General features: G+C 39.9%; 1 protein-coding gene across 9 annotated transcripts in view; it reads left to right on the forward strand.

Annotated features, from left to right (window-relative positions):
• The window catches only part of UBR4 (ubiquitin protein ligase E3 component n-recognin 4), a 122,447-nt gene that overhangs the window by 21,252 nt on the left and 84,518 nt on the right, over positions 1 to 16,677 (forward strand). For all 9 annotated transcript variants that reach the window (XM_074377283.1, XM_074377285.1, XM_074377290.1 and 6 more), the window contains exons 18-31: positions 4,505 to 4,674; positions 5,925 to 6,207; positions 6,855 to 6,990; positions 7,955 to 8,034; positions 8,640 to 8,768; positions 9,446 to 9,628; positions 9,780 to 9,902; positions 9,989 to 10,218; positions 11,679 to 11,800; positions 12,790 to 12,887; positions 14,106 to 14,263; positions 15,055 to 15,264; positions 16,123 to 16,224; positions 16,540 to 16,640. In XM_074377283.1, the coding sequence (XP_074233384.1) occupies positions 4,505 to 4,674; positions 5,925 to 6,207; positions 6,855 to 6,990; positions 7,955 to 8,034; positions 8,640 to 8,768; positions 9,446 to 9,628; positions 9,780 to 9,902; positions 9,989 to 10,218; positions 11,679 to 11,800; positions 12,790 to 12,887; positions 14,106 to 14,263; positions 15,055 to 15,264; positions 16,123 to 16,224; positions 16,540 to 16,640 (2,125 nt within the window). The remainder of the gene's footprint in view (positions 1 to 4,504; positions 4,675 to 5,924; positions 6,208 to 6,854; positions 6,991 to 7,954; positions 8,035 to 8,639; positions 8,769 to 9,445; positions 9,629 to 9,779; positions 9,903 to 9,988; positions 10,219 to 11,678; positions 11,801 to 12,789; positions 12,888 to 14,105; positions 14,264 to 15,054; positions 15,265 to 16,122; positions 16,225 to 16,539; positions 16,641 to 16,677) is intronic.

Here is a 16,677-nt window from a genome sequence, read left to right on the forward strand (position 1 = left end):
GAAAATGTGTCCTTTATCCCTGAGTCACCTAGTAAGCTTTAAAGAAAAGGAAAAACTACAAGAACAACCACAGACGACTATCCTATTAGAAAAGTAAACAAATAAGAAGGCGTTTTATTAAAAAATATATATATATATTTATATATATAAATGGCCAACAAAGATAGGAAATGTTCAACGTCAGTAATCTAAGAAATATAAAGTAAAATGCGTGGTTTAAAAGAATCAGTCAAATTACAGGAGAGAGGTGCTCTCACATACACTCTTACTTGCTAACCCACCACCATAATAAAGTCTATGATTTTGATTGTGGACTTCTAAACGTTGTGGCTTTCTTCCTCACTGAAGTAGCTGATACTTTGAATCCTAAATCTTAAATTCCTCGTTTCATTAGTTTCATGTATGTATTTGTTTTTGCATTTAAGGAATACTTCAAATTTTAAAATTTGTTTTTAGTAATGACTTCATGCTCTATGCAATTTTTTCAGCTTTTTTTCACTTAATATTATTTAGTACTTTATTGCCATAATTCATCTACATTGTTACATATTTCTGTAGTTTCTGTTTCCATTTCTGTATGATATTCTGTTGTGTTTGTGACTCTATCAGTTTATTCGTCTGCCCTCTCCCAGTGATGGTCATTTGGGTGTCAAGTTTTATTGCTATTCCGGGTGTTGCTGTGATCTTTCTTATACATGTCCCCTGTTACAAGTGAGTCTCTTGGGAATATATATGTAGGCGTAGAATTGACAGGCTTTAGAGTATGTGACCTTAAGCAGATAATGCCAAACTGCTCTCCAAAGTAGTTGCACCAGGTTTTACTTCCACCAGTAGTGTGTCAGGGATATGTGGATCCACGTTCTCTCTCAACATTTAACAGTGTCATATTTTGATAATAACTTTTTTAACATGGTCAGAGTTAGTGGTTCTCATCTTTTGCGTACATAAAGATTCCTGGGGAATTTGTTAAAAATGAAGATTTCTAGTTACTGTGACCACCCCCTGCCCCAGCCCTCAGTAGAATTTAATTTGGTAGCTCTCCAGTAATTTGCCCTAAGAGTGTTTTGAAAATTTTCTTGTCACTCTTAAGATTGTTTCAGTGGATGCTCAGAATCAAAACACAGTTCAAGAGCTTACACTTGCCCCCAAAGGGACAAAAATTCAGCAAACTATTTTAAGAGGTTAAAATTGATTCACATAACCCCACGCTATTTGAGAAATTCTTAAGATTTTTTTTGTTGTTTAAAAGATAATTATAAAATTTTTTATACTTACCTAAAGTAGAAAGTTGTTAACCAGTCTAAGGTGAAGAGAAGGAAGTGCTTCAGTAAGTATACTGCCTGCAGCACCTTCTCAGACTACAGGCTCACAGTGTCCTGCCAGTCATCAGCTCCTTGCCCAGATCTGAGTTTATCGAGGGAAGTTCCAAAGTTCATAGATTTGGCCCTTTCTTGTCTAAGCTTGTCCAAGTGATGGGGAAGAATATTTTCCTCTGGAGAATAGGATTCTTAAGAGTCCTGTAATGATGTTGCCCTCTTAGCATTTTCAAAATAAGTTACAGACCTTGTGTGGACATGCAACCTGGCTGTCCGTAACTACTGATTTTATTCAGAAGATATCCTCAAATCTCTTTTTTCATTCTGTTTCCAAACTTGGAATTTTAAATTCTTCCCCCATGTTTCACTGCTATGGTGGCAGAAAGTAAAAGGATGGTCTGTGTAACCTCTCTGCTATCGAGTTCCCCTACCTTGGGTATTGTTTCTTTGGAGTAATATACAGAGCTGCGCTACCCAAGGTGCCTGACTTACAGTGTCTTCTAAGGGAGGTTAATAAAATCTGTTTTTTAACAATTATTATTTAATATTGTGTGTTTAACATTGCATATAAAACTATAATAACTTAATAATACTATTACTCTGGTGATCTAGGTTCATTCATAAGTATTCATTGATACTTACTATGTGCCAGGTACTGTTATAGGGACTGAAGAAATAAAGATGACTTAAATTAGTGAGGGATCATGAGAAAGGGGGGAGACGTGGTATGGGTAAAGGACCTATTGTACAGATCATGGGAAATTATTTGAATGGGGTGAAGGTCAAGGAGAGGAGGGAATCTAAGTTACTGCCTAGATTTAAAATCCTTAAAACTCAAATGAAACTAGAAGGCTCCTGTTGTCTTTAATAGAAATAGGGAAGTCAGGGAGGAGAGCTGGGTTGCAGGTAGAAGGAGTGATACTGAGTACTCAGTGGCTCATTCTTCTACCCTGAAGTCACTTCAGAGGTGGTGTTTACTCATGGGTCATCTATTTCACATTTACTCAGAATGATCCTTTGGGTTCTTTGGGTACCTGAGGCACAATTTGCCATTTTTCTCTGTTTTTAAAAACAAACAAGTCAGTGTGATGACTCAGTCCCTTTAGTAGGCCAGCCTTGGGGTCACTGTGTGGTCTAGAAAACTGTATAGCCGAGTGTGAGGCTCTCCTTGAAGGAAGGAGTGAGCTGAAGGCGATTAGCAGAGGCATCATCTATGTGATTGTTGTTTCCTTTGTCAGACTGTTGAATTTTACAGCCCTTTCAATCAAATGAGGAAAACAATTTGTATGTTACCAGTGTTTTTAGTTTAAATAAATAGTCACCATTACTACTACTGAAAAAAACCATTTTAAATATGAAGTTTTGAGGTTCTAGTCGGATGAAAATGTTTAGAAAATAGTTGGAAATGGGAGCCTGAAATTCAGGAGTTAAAAATTAAGATTGATAATATGCTTTGGGAGTTCTCCATTAAGAAGCAGTTGTTGAAGTGATGAGAAACAATTAGATGGATCAGGGATAGCGAGAGAGAGGAAGGCTGAGGCTGAAACCTCAGGAATGCCAGCGTGAAGGAGGAATGGAGAAAAGGTACTCGGAGATTGGCGAGGAGTGGGCCAGGCCAGGATTTTGCTGTGCTGTGGCTCAGTTTTACTACTTAGAAAGTCAGTTCTTCTTAGAGCTAGTAAAAGTCTGAGTGGTAGCCATAACTAGGTTCCTGAGGAATGTTAGCTCGTTTCTTATGGCTCTGAGGCCTAAAAAACTGAGGCACATAAAACTGACACAAAGCAAAAGCTCACTTAAAAAGTGTTGTATAAATAACATGATAAGGAATATACATTAAGTATCATCTTTCCACCAAATTCATGATTTTAATTTTTCCATGTTTCCTTATAGTCCCTGTCCATATAGTGGCATAGTGTTATGGTTATCACCAGAACATTGATACATCCTTTTTCTGCTTTTTCAGATTTTACTATTGTGTGTATGTATATATAGAATGTGTTTTTATGTTTACCTTGCTGTTCATAGTTGCCAACATTATGGCTGCATGTCCTTTGATTTGATTTTTTCTGATTTTTTTATTATTACAATAGTGCTACAGCTAGTACTTTTGATATAGCTCAGGCTTTTTTTTTTTTTTTTTTTTTTTTTAAATTGTTTCCTTGGGTTTAGGGATTGGGAAGTCAGCTGTGTTGAACATAGTAGTTAAGAATGTAGGTTTTAGAGAGAAACCTGGCTTTCTCACTTGGTAATCTTGTGGCTTTGGTCCTCTTCTTAAACCACTCTGAGCTGTTTCCCTCCTCAGTGAAATGGACCACACCCCGCGTGACGTGACAGCTCTGAGGTTTAGTGTGACAGTGAATGTACAGCACTTAGCCTATGGTAACTCCCCAGCACATGGAGCTATCCTTGATATCTGTGACATTTTGAATATTTTCAAGAAATAGGGTCCTCTGGGCTGTTTTATAAGGATATAATTTAATTTGGCAGACTTCAGAATTTATCCTATGTCCTGAGGTAACTGTGATTTGTGTTTTCTGAAGCCAAATGAGGAAGCTGGCTTTTGTCTGGTTTTCCACTGGCATCCTGCTCAGTGTGTGTGTGTGTGTTTGAGAAGGTAAGTTGCAGCTTAGATAACGGGGCTGAAAGGAAAGCTCCTTTGAAGGACAGGCCACAACTGGAGGCAGAGACAACCCTGATTGATTCTAGATGCCTTGACATCTTAGAGGCACAATTTCTCTGTTAATACTATTAATACAAGTTGTTAGACATGTAAGTTGTTGGATCTCCCCCTTTGGATTGTTATTTGTGGGATGTAACTGATTGTGAAAGAAAAATTGTTAGCTCTTATACTTAGTGAAGAAGTTTATTTTGAAAGGCACAGTATCTGTTTGGAAATTTGTCCTGATTCTGCTGTCTCCATGCACGTCTCCTTTTTTTGGGACCCCATTTCTGACACTGATTAGCTGTAGCTGTTTATGGGGATAGATTAATAATTTTTCCTTTATGTTTTTCTCATGTGTTGAATGAAATGATCTTTTTCCAGACTGCTTCTAAATCAGAATTTCTGTCTCCTCCTTTCTTTGAAGTACTCCTCTGGGTGTTAAAAAGTAACGGAGTGCACTAGTAACTTTTTGGCCTCATTCCTTGCCTTTTTCCCTAATGGTCTCTTGTGTTATCTTTCACGTTAGAACACACTGTTGCAGCAGCTGGGAGTTGCTCCTTTTTCCGAGGGCCCTTGGCCCCTGTACATTCACCCTCAGAGCCTCTCTGTGCTTTCGCGCCTCTTGCTCATCTGGCAACACAAAGCTGGTGCTCAAGGTGACCCGGACGTCCCTGAATGCCTTAAAGTTTGGGACAGGTAAGATAACTTCAGTGGAAGCCCTGTGGAGAAGGTATTTACTTCTTAAAAATTGTTTGACTTATTTGTAGTTAATCTGTGGCTCTGAGATGGTGCTCTGATGATAGTGTTTAAAGTGGCAAGGATGGAGGAGTGTGTTTCTGATGGGATTTGCAGGGGAGTTGTGCTGTTTAGAAAAACAGAAGTACATCAACTATGGTCAGGAAACAGAATCTTTCTTTAGCACATGGGGGATTTGGTTGCAATTATGAGACAGAACCTGAATCCTGAATGTAACCAATTTTATCCTGACCTGTTTTTTTTTTCCTGAGAGGGAATAGGAAAGCCAACTCTGTCCTTCATTATTTTGCTTTCAACATGAAACCACTTAGAGTGACTTGCAGTCTTTTTTGGACAACTTTTAAAGAATTTTTTTACTTGGGGGAAGCTCAGATTAATCATCTAAATCCTCTTTAGATGGACCTATATTTGCCATTTTTGTTTACATGGTTAGGACTCTTCAAAGCAGTTTGTTTTTGTAAAAGGCTTTGTTTTTCTCTTCCTCACTCCGTGATCAAATAGCTCTAATACTGGATTTGAGATATTATAAACCCCCTTGAATGCTAAAGACTCACTCTGTTTTTCCTGGTGGAATCTTGCAAAAAGGCTGGGAGGTGGGAGAGGAGGTGGTGTGTGAAACCCTTATTAAAACACAAATCTCTTTCCTAATAGCCAAGGGCAGTGGAAATAGTTGGCTACATCCATTCCTTTCTTACATGAACACTTTTCTCACAAGTTCTCTGAATAGTATAATTTCTTTTTTATTGCTTTTTATTGCATTGAGATATTTTCGACTATTACCATGCAGTGATTTTTAACCTGTAGTATAAACTTTCAAAACGAGAATTAAACTGTAGAATCAAATTGTGGGGAAAAAGTAATTAAATTGTTTCTACCTGCCCAGATTTAATTTTAAAAAGCCACCTGTTGGGGAGCTTGCAGCTCTTTTCATTGTCAGAAATGGCAGGGTGGGGGTTAACACTGCTATGGCCACAGTCAACATTGCTGAAGGCTTCTTAAAAATGTTTTTACGGCTGCATCTGGCTTTTTGTAGCCAAGATTGAGTTTTTATCTTCTTGATATATGTGGCGTCTTGTCTTACTTAATTTGTTATCTTAATGTCTGGGTCTGAGAAGTTTAATTCTTCCAGCACCGTGCCTTGTAATTCTTGGGGGATGTTCTGACTTTTCCCCACTTTTTCTCTGTGGTAGGTTTTTGTCGACAATGAAGCAGAATGCCCTGCAAGGGGTGGTGCCCAATGAGACAGAAGATTTGAATGTAGAACACCTGCAGCTGCTCCTTCTCATTTTCCACAACTTCAGTGAGAAAGGCCGGCGGGACATATTGACCCTTTTTGTGCAGATCATCCAGGAATTAAGCGCCAACACGGATGCCCAGATGCGCTCTGTGCCTCTCATCCTGGCTCGCCTCCTTTTGATCTTTGATTATCTGCTTCATCAGTACTCAAAAGCCCCTGTGTATCTGTTTGAGCAGGTACAGAACAACACATTCTTTTTTGCAAAAGTTGTTATTGAGAGCGTTATTGTTACTAGGTTTCCATGATCCAAACTAAAATGACCTGCTCACTTTAGGTTTTAGGTGTTCACTGTGGTACGTTTGAGTAGCCTTAGGAAGACCACTGGGACTTAGAGTGTCTGTGCACCCACACTTAATGTTTAGCCAGAAGCAATAAATGTAAATTACTTGATTTGATGCGCTTGTTAAAATTGGATCACAGACTCTGTTCACAGGTGTCCTTCTTTGAACTACCCCATTTTACCTGTGTCTAGCACAGTGCCCTGAGTGTTGGGCCTCAGTTAGTATTTGCTAGTGGTTGAATGATGGTCGAGCAGTAAATTTTATGGATTATTAAATTCCTTTGTGGCAGGAATCCGAAATGAGGATGGGAGGGCCGTTTAAAGATTATGACACTCAGTGTTTCTTAAAACGTTTCATTGAGCACTGTTCCCTTTATGTTCTAGCAAAAAGATGCTTCCCAAAAGGTCACAGAAAAATCTAAAATTTTATTTTGATTTGTAAGGTTCCCAAACTTTGATATCCCAATCTAGTATCATGCTTGTAGTGAGAAGCAGAATGATGACTGTGTATCTTTCTTAATTTGAGTATTTGTGTTTTAAAAGGTGCAGCATAACTTGCTTAGTCCTCCTTTTGGGTGGGCAAGCGGATCTCAGGACAGCGGCAGCCGCCGGGCGACCGCGCCTCTCTATCATGGGTTCAAAGAAGTGGAAGAGAACTGGTCTAAGCATTTTTCATCAGGTCAGAAAGAAGACTGTCAGTAAGAAACTGACTTACTGATTCTCATTGGAGAGGTTGAACTTGGAGCTTAGGGCCTCCTCAGGGATCTTTGATCACCGGTTTAGTCTCCTCCCTGTGGATGGCGGATACCTATGGACTCAAAACACTTGTGGAAACAGAGCTTCCCATATCCCACATTAATTTAAAAACAGAAAGCATTGAGACACGAGAATTAGGAATCCTAGTTTCTGGCCATAGAGAGCAGTGTGTGTGTTCCTGCCACTCCGAGTGATTGAATTTAATTTTCCCTAGGCACGTGGTTCTAACCCACGGGCTCATTTCTTTGGGTCACAGTGATGTACTCTTGAGAAAATAGTGGGAGCCATGACGTTCCCTCTAGCGTTTGTCACACAGCAGTTGTTCATACTTTTGACAAAGTGCTTCTTGTGTTTATTTTAGTGTGTGTTTGCTTTCATCCCGAGGATTATTAGATGTAAAGTGTTTGGTGAAAATTTTCATCAAGCCCTAGTACAAATTTATTATCTTTGGGATTTCTTTGTGGTTACTCCCTTTGATATAGGGGAAACAGAGTTTAAGTTTAAGGCAGTCTAGTGATACAATTTTGTTGATTAACTTGATGATTGTAGAGCGCCTTAGTTATCTCATAGAGCAGAGGTTTTTAACTGGGGATGATTGTGGTCTGCACCCCCAGAGGGGACGTGGAATCATGTCTGGAGACATACTTGGTTGTCACAACTTGGAGGGTACCACTGGCAGTGGTTGGACTGAAGTCAGGGCAGTGCTACACATCCTGTGCTGCATAGGACAGCTTCCCGCAGCAGAGTATTATCCAGCCCCAAGTGTCAGTGTATAGTGCCAAGGTGGGAACCCCTGGTCCGGTGTGCTTTCTTAGTTTTTACATTTAATACTTGTTAAACAGAGTTGAGAATGAAACCATTCTTTTAATAAGCACATTGTTTTTCAGATGCAGTCCCACAACCCAGATTCTACTGTGTCCTGTCCCCAGAAGCCTCAGAGGATGATTTGAACCGACTCGATTCTGTGGTACCAGGAATTTAGAATTCCCATTTTACGTCTGTCAGGGGCAAACAGGGAAAGGGAATGACTTACTTTTTGTAATGAGGGAATTTGGTCTTTATTAGAATTTGAGCTTATTCTGAAAGGAATTGAAATTTTTTTTTTTTTTTAGTGGAGGTACTAGGGATTGAGCCCAGGACCTCATGCATGCTAAGCACACACTCTGCCACTGAGCTGTACCCTCCCTCCAGGAAAATATTATTTTGAGATACATTTGCTGGGCTCCACTTTGGCTGTAGGGGACATCCCTCCTGGTAGTTGACACGTCTGACACATATTCTTGAAGACCATGTCTGTTAGCATTTTCGCTTGCAACTTTTCTTGTTTGTATCTCATGCAACTATTTTAATGGACGAAATAGTTGCCTCATTCTAAAGCCTGCATTTGTCTGCTCACAAGAACCTGTAAACTAAGTGAGGTCCCTGAGTGGGTAGGAATCTTGCTGCAGTGAGAGATTAACAACTATAATGGGAACGAGCTGTTTTGTCAATCCTGAGGTGAAGTGGTAGTGTATAGATAGTCGGAAAAAATATTAAAAAAAAAAAATGATTATCTTTCTTTTTTGATATTAGGCATGTGATGTTCTTTTCTCCAAGCTTGTCAAGTATGATGAGCTCTACACAGCACTGACATCCCTGCTTGCAGCTGGGTCCCAGCTTGATACAGTCAGGAGAAAGGAAAACAAGAATGTAACAGCCCTGGTAAGACCATGGAAGCACGGGCTAATTATGGAGAGTTGAGATGTGTTTAATTACTGGGGAGCAGTCTGCCAGAAATTTCCTCCTGGGATCCAGTCAGTTTTGAGTATCTGTTTGCAAAACTGATGTGATACTTCATTATTTCCACCTAGTTTGGGTGGTTATGTTCACCTTGGAGATAATTTATTATTTTTGCAATTTTTGTTAACATTGAGAGAAATGTTTGTTAACATCTAGAGTTAATGGGCCACCTAAGTCCTATATCTCCGGTGAATACTGGCTGATGAGTGATACTGAAAGCCTCACACTTGAACTTTTTCTGTGGTCCCAGGAATGTGCCTTGTAGAAGCCATAGCAGCAATTAAGGCCACAGAAAGGTAATTGTGGGCCTGCCAAGGAGAATGTTGTACTCTCTTTTGGTTACTTGGTAAATTATTGGAAGCCAGAGTTGTCTGAGAATAGCTTTCTTGGCCTGTGAAATGTGCAGAATATGGAGCAGATTATTTATATGTGTGTTTTACCATTTTCTGCTTTAGGTGTATTCTGTCGAAAGACCAGGCAAAACAGACTTGAGAGCCAAATCTCAGTTGAAAATCAGGACTCCACCCAGTTCTGTTAGGGAGACCTTGAGGCAATACCAAAGCTTCTACCTCTGTGACTGCTCTTTTTGCTTCTTCCAGGAGGCCTGTGCCCTTCAATATTACTTCTTGATACTGTGGAGGATCCTAGGGATTTTGCCACCATCAAAGACTTACATGAACCAGCTGGCCATGAACTCGCCAGAGATGAGTGAATGTGACATCCTACACACTCTGCGGTGGTCTTCCCGCCTCCGGATCAGCTCCTACGTCAACTGGATAAAGGTACTACAGTGTAACTAACACAAAGCTTGCTGCTGAGGGGTATTCAAAGCCAACATGCTCTAATTCTGGGAACTTTAAAATTTAAGGCTAATGAAAGCTTTGGATCCTGTCTGTATTGATCTCTTGAACATTTTTTTCTTGCTATAAATAGGACCACCTTATCAAACAGGGAATGAAGGCTGAACATGCTGGTTCTCTCCTAGAACTGGCATCCAGCAAGTGCAGCTCAGTGAAATATGATGTGGAAATTGTAGAGGAATACTTTGCTCGACAGGTATGTTAGTTTTGGATCCGTGGTAGAACTTGGCTTCTCCCATAGCTTTTTGCCACAACTAATTATTATCTTGGGTATTTTTGAAGATCTCGTCATTCTGTAACATCGACTGTACCACCATCTTGCAACTCCATGAAATTCCTAGCCTGCAGTCCATCTACACACTCGATGCTGCGATCTCGAAGGTCCAGGTCTCTTTGGATGAGCATTTCTCCAAGATGGCTGCCGAGACCGATCCTCATAAGTCATCTGAGATCACCAAGAACCTGCTCCCAGCCACGCTGCAGCTCATTGACACCTACGCGTCGTTCACTAGGTGTGACGGGCTGCCTGCCCAGAGATGTCGGAAATCGGGAATTTTGGTGCTTAGGTGGTTTACTTTCTTTAGGCGCCTGAAAATTCCTTGGATTGAACTTGGTAGTTTGAGTACTGTTCACTCTGTAGATCCTCAGAATTTTACTTTTTTTCCTTTTTATCAGTTTAGAGGTTTTTAGGGTTTTTTTCTTTTCTTTCTTGGCATAATGTTTTCTTGTCTAATATGAAGGGGTGCCTGATAAAGGAATTTTCAAATAGTTAGGAAGAGTCAAGAGAAAGTTAATTTATATAAATATCTAAGTATCTTCTATCAATTTTTTTGTAGGATACAGAGAAAGATAATGTAATTTTTCCAAACACTGTCATTTCTGTTATTCACTAAGATGAAGCTCTTTAAATTTCACGGTATGTAGGTAGAGAAAAAAATTTCTTAATAAATTAGAGTCTTTGAAACTCAGCCCTTTCTACAATAAACATTGCAAATTTCACACTCTGTAGATGTGCTTAGCATAAGTACTTTAAAATTCATTTTCAGTGTATAAAAATTAGGAATTTATACACAAGTGAAGATTTTTGGCTTTTCTTACATTGGAAGAACTGGCAAAACTGGGCCTGTCTTCCTTCCTTCCCTAACAAACCACAGCTAAGGACTGGCTTCCTCTTGGTCGGTCTCACTGGGCCTTTTAAGCTCATTTACTTTATCTGGTCCCTGTAGAATTTCACTGTTCCGTTCCTGTTCTGTGGGGCGTTGATGCTGAAAGGGACTTGGATTGTTGTAAAACTTAACTAATGTCTTTGAGTGTGAATGCCTTGCAAGACAGGACTATTACTTAAGGCAAAATTTTGGAATAAATGTGAGCAGTAAACATGAATAGCAAATATGAGTGCTTGCTATGTGCCAAGTACTTTTTCTTTTTTCTTTTCTTTTTTTTTTTTTTGCCAAGTCCTTTTCTCTGTGCTACTGGTACAGCACTAGCAGAGCTGAGCACGTGACTGCCTGTGAGAGTGCTGGGCTCTAATCTGGCCTGTGAGGCTGACGCTTTCTAAACTGAGCTGTTAATACACGTTCCTGGGCAAATAAACTTGAAAAAATGCTTTTTGAAAAAAAAAAGTATATGTAATATTTCTCAGAGTCTTTAATAAATACGTTGTCTTTCTTTTGAGGCCTGGGGGAATCAGGCAGTTATAGTAGTCACTGTTCCCCAAGCTCATTTGCTCTGGAATTGCGCTTTATGAGCATTTCAGAGGATAGGATATTCTTTGGGAAACAGTTACCCATTGGATTTCTTAGGAGACCCAAAAGGGGCAGGCACTGTCAGCTACAGTTAAAAATCAGGAAACTGAGATACCCATTTTTCGATTGGTCTGGGGTTAGTTTTTCCTAACCAAAATAGGGGTAGATTCCTTCAGCTTGCACATAGCCGCCCTTTTTTTTTTTTTTTTTTTTTTTTTTTTTTTCAGAACCTATTTGCTACAAAACTTTAATGAAGAGGGATCCACTGAAAAACCTTCCCAGGAGAAATTACATGGCTTTGCTGCTGTTTTGGCTATTGGCTCTAGCAGGTGCAAGGCAAACACACTGGGTAAGTGAATGTGCTTTTGAATAAGACTGTTAACACTAATATGACTAGTAATACTGTTTCTCTCCCTTTCTGCCTGTCTACCAGCCCTACCATTTTATTGAAATCTTTCTGTGTGTCAAGCATTGACATAGGTTTATCTGTTTTGATCTTTACAATAACCCTGTGAAGTGAGTTTTATTATCCCCATTTTACTAAACTAAGGCTTAGAGAAGTTATTTGCCCAAAATCCTACATCTTGCAAGTGATGGAGCTGGGATCCAAACCAAGATCAGTTGGTTCTAGAGCGTTAGACTGTTCATCTGTTAGCACAGATCTTTGTTCTTCTTTTCATTTGTAGAGATTAGGAAGACTAGCAAGCTACTGCTTCGTGCTTGGGAAAACCTCTTCCTTGTGTTAGGAATGATCTGGTAGAAAATTAGAATTAGGTTAGAATTTAGGTTGGGCAGGATTGGAGTTAAGAGTAATAACTACCCTTTAAAATTTACAGCCATTGATATATTCCTGAATTTCAAGCTTTAAGTACCCTTTTAATATTCAGATATTTTCACTTTTAAAAATTTAATTTCATTACTCCATTAAATAGTGTTCTTAATGTGCATTAATGAGCTCTGCCCTCCAGATTTGTGGTAAGGAGAAAAGATATCAAAGGGATACCTGCTCATAGACGGTCCAGCACATGTTGAATAGTGAGTGACTTATAGTGACCTGCCCTCACTTTGCATCTTTTTTTCAGTAGTCTTCTTTACTTACAAGATTAGAAAGTGAATATGACGGGAAATGAAAACCTTACAATTGAGATTGTTAGCTGTTAAGCACTTAGCTAGTTCTTGGACGTAGTGCTGCTGTTGAAATAATCCATCTAAGCTGTTTTAGTGATTTTGACTGCCTGGGCTGTGGTGTTTCTCTTTGCATTTGAGCTTGGCTTTTAAATTGTAGTGTGTCATTCTTCCTCTCTTGTGATGATTCCTTGTCTTTTTTGTCACCTCCAGGTCCAACCCTGGTTCAGAATTTACCATCATCGGTACAGGCTGTGTGTGAGTCCTGGAACAACATCAACACCAATGAGTTTCCCAACATTGGATCCTGGGTAAGTGTCTGTTGCAGAAGCAGAAATTCGGAGCGCTCGCCCTTTTGTGTTCTGTTCCTATTCTTCAGGCTTAAACCAGCTGCCAAGAGATCTTAGTACACTGCAATGGTGTTTGTTGTGGCTGAATCCGTAATCAAGGACTTGAGCCACCCAAATGGTGCTCATATGGTTATTTCGTTAAGAATAAGAAATCTGCTACTGGGTTACAGGACAACCACGTTATCACATTGGACCCTTGAACAGTGCAGGTTTGAGCAGCGTGAGTCCACTTATACATGATTTTTTCACTCAGTGTGGACTGCAGTGCTAAATGATCTGTGGTTGTTTGAGCTGCACATACAGAGGGCCAGCTGTAAAGTTACACATGGATTTTCAACTGTGTGGACAGTCAGCACCCCTAACCCACATAGTATTTAAGAGTCAACTATAGTTTGAGCCTCCGTTTCATTATCTGTTAAATAATGGGATGTGAAGATTAAGCATGTGAAATGTAAAGTGCCTTGCACATTGTCTGGCACATAAATTCTCAGTAAATATTAACTGTTTCCTTTTCCTTTTTAGGTTATATGTCAAGAACCTACTCTTTTTGTCATAATTTTATGGGGTAGCTTTTAAGTTCTCTAGGCTTTTAGAAGGCTGTTGAGTTGTCTTGTCAGTTTCCTTGATCTTTCTGTGTGCTCTACTCAGATTACCTCTATTAACAGATTATTCCATTATTACAGTTCTTTGGAACAGCCAAGTGTTATAATCTTGTTATCCCTGCTTTGTAATCGTGACCTCTGTTTACATTACCCAGAGCTACAGAGAGAGGATAATTAAGATATTTGTAATGGGGACCCAGATGCATTGTGAAATCCAGATCCTTCTCAATTATTAGAGGCAAACAAACATAGTTTTAATGCCAAGTATAATATATTCTAATTATTTGAAAAGTAGTATTGGGTATCTTCGCACTTTGTACTAACTAAATTTTAGCTTAACTCTATCTTTTAAAATTTTAACGCAGCTTTGTTCCAATTAAAATTTGTTAACTGCTTTCTTCACTCCACCCCGCTTTCTATCCCAGGATGAATAAGAGTGTATACTGGGTAGAGCCATCGTCTGTAAACCTCAGTGGGGTCTTAGTTTGTGCCATCATGGTTTATTTTTTCCCATGTAAGAATTTTGTCCTGGGAGATAGATGATTTCTCCATTTATGTCTGTTTTGCCTTGTTTCAGCGTAATGCCTTTGCCAACGACACCATCCCTTCTGAGAGTTACATCAGTGCTGTGCAGGCCGCTCACCTGGGGACTCTTTGTGGCCAGAGCCTGCCCCTGGCGGCCTCCCTGAAGCACACACTCCTGTCGCTGGTCAGGCTGACTGGAGATCTGATTGTGTGAGTACCTGCTGTGTTGCCCTGAGTACTCTCCGTTCCTGTGCTCTGTTAGAGCTAAAGGAAGACAGTGAGGGATTTATAACTGCATAATAATGCTCTTCTTGCATGCCTCTATAGCAGAGAGCCTGTTGCTTTACAGTATGAGTGTTTACCTAGAAGGATTTTTAACTTAGATGTGAAAGGCAGCAGAGAGCCTCCCCCCTTTCCTGTGTAGTGTTTTCCAGAAAAAGCATGCTGGCTTCAAGTCATATTGTGATTTGGAGGTGCATTGGGTTTGAGTTCCAAGGTGATAAGGAGTATTTGAAGTCAGGCTTTTCCAGATTCATCGCAGAAGCTAGATGCTGCCATCGTGGGGACTAGGGCAGGGCCATGGAGGGACTGTTTTATCTTTCTGTGCATAGATCACAGGTGAAGTCCTGTATCTCGTTACCTTAAAAATGATCCAGATTCCTGGCAATTCTTCTAGAAAAGCTGTCTGGGAACTTGCTAGCTTCAGTTTCAGTTAATTTTTTTCTCTGAATACCACAGAATCCATTTTATATGACTAATTTAACATTTTAATAAATGGGTTTTTCATATGGAAATAATTTTTGCGTCTGATAAAACAGTGAAAAAAGAAGACTTCATGAAGTTGTGAGATTACACCTATGTGAAAAACAACTATCAAATGAAAAAGACTGGAATAAAAGCCCTTCTCAATGAATGACTGGATTGCCTGATCCTCCCCTTGCAGCTTTTTGGGAGGAATGTATTAACTAACTTGGTTCCTTTTTTTTTTTTTTTGGCTGAAGTTGGTCCGATGAGATGAACCCGCCACAGGTAATTCGGACCCTGCTCCCCCTTCTTCTGGAGTCGAGCACTGAAAGTGTTGCTGAGATCAGTAGCAACTCCCTGGAGCGCATCCTGGGCCCTGCAGAGTCTGATGAGTTCTTGGCCCGCGTTTACGAGAAGCTCATCACTGGTTGTTACAACATTCTGGCTAATCATGCAGATCCCAATAGGTGAGCCTGAGTGAAGAGAAGAATCGGGTTCCTGTGACCTCCTGCTACCACTGATGAAATGTGCCAACACTAGCTTCCTTATGTTGTTCATTAATACCTTATGATTGTGCCTTTTAACAGAAAGTTCTGTGCTTTTGCATTTTGTGTTCTTGTGGACACGCATGAAAGGTTATTTGGAATCCTCTTTTGTGATGAATTCTTAGGAATAAACACTGTACTAGATGCAACGACGTGTACAAAGGAGCTTAATAAAATTTCCAGTATTTTTGTAACCATGCTTCTGAGATGGGTGTTCTGTGGAGTTAGGTGGTCTCATAACATTGTTTGACTTTGATAGTGTAGGCCGTGTTGATGTAGGCGAGGCACAATGAACAGCTGATTTAAGTTTCATTTTATCCCACTGAGAGCTGTGCAAATAAAGGGTCCACGTATTGGAATTTCCTGCCTTTTTGTTGTGGAGGAATCCAGGTTTTCATCAGGGGCTCCTTTTCTTTCCCTCTTCCTTTCCCCACCGCGCTTCTCTTTTGACTCCCCTTCCCTTTCCAATCTGTCCCTCCCTCCCTTCCTCTTTCTAACAGTTTGAAATAACAGTAGTGTTCCTTTGGACTCTTAGCCATTGACTAATCAGTTATCTCAGATTTTAGGAATTTTTTTTTTGTTTTATTACAGTTTAATTCATCAAATATTTATTGAGCACCTACCGCATGCCAGGGTTTATGCTAAGCTTTGACAAAACAAAAGTGAATATTGCCCTCAAGGTGTAGCCGTAAATAGACTTTGGATTTTTGAAGATCAGTTTTAGGAGGACATTGAAATAGCTGTTGTTTCTGGTAGTTAATTTTTCTTTTGGATTTTCAGTGGACTGGATGAATCCATCTTAGAGGAATGTCTCCAGTATTTGGAAAAACAACTGGAAAGCAGCCAGGCTCGTAAAGCTATGGAGGAATTTTTCTCTGACAGGTGGGCTGTATTTTGTTTTTCTCTGTGAATATTTTTTGAATGCCTCCTGAAAGCGGGGACCTATCTTTGTTGGCTCCCTCTTTCTCAGGGAATCCTGAAAGCCTGCTCGGGTGTTTGTACCTTGGGGAGAACTGCGGTTAACTGCTGACCCCTTGAGGTGATCAGTGGAGGAGGCTGATTTCCTGAACACCTAGCATTGTTGACTCACAAATGACCAGTTCCCCTAGAGGAGAGGAGATTGTGAAGAAATAGAATGGATGCCTTTTATGTGAGACTTAATGTGATTCTTCCATTTGTCCCCCTCCTGCCTTTCAGTGGAGAACTTGTGCAGATCATGATGGCAACAGCCAATGAGAACCTCTCTGCTAAATTCTGTAACCGAGTTTTGAAATTCTTCACCAAACTCTTCCAGCTGAGTGAGTGACAGCTTTTAGTAATCTTCTTAAGGGAACT

Source organism: Camelus bactrianus, chromosome 13 (assembly GCF_048773025.1).
Source record: "Camelus bactrianus isolate YW-2024 breed Bactrian camel chromosome 13, ASM4877302v1, whole genome shotgun sequence".
NCBI classification, from domain to species: Eukaryota; Metazoa; Chordata; class Mammalia; order Artiodactyla; family Camelidae; genus Camelus; species Camelus bactrianus.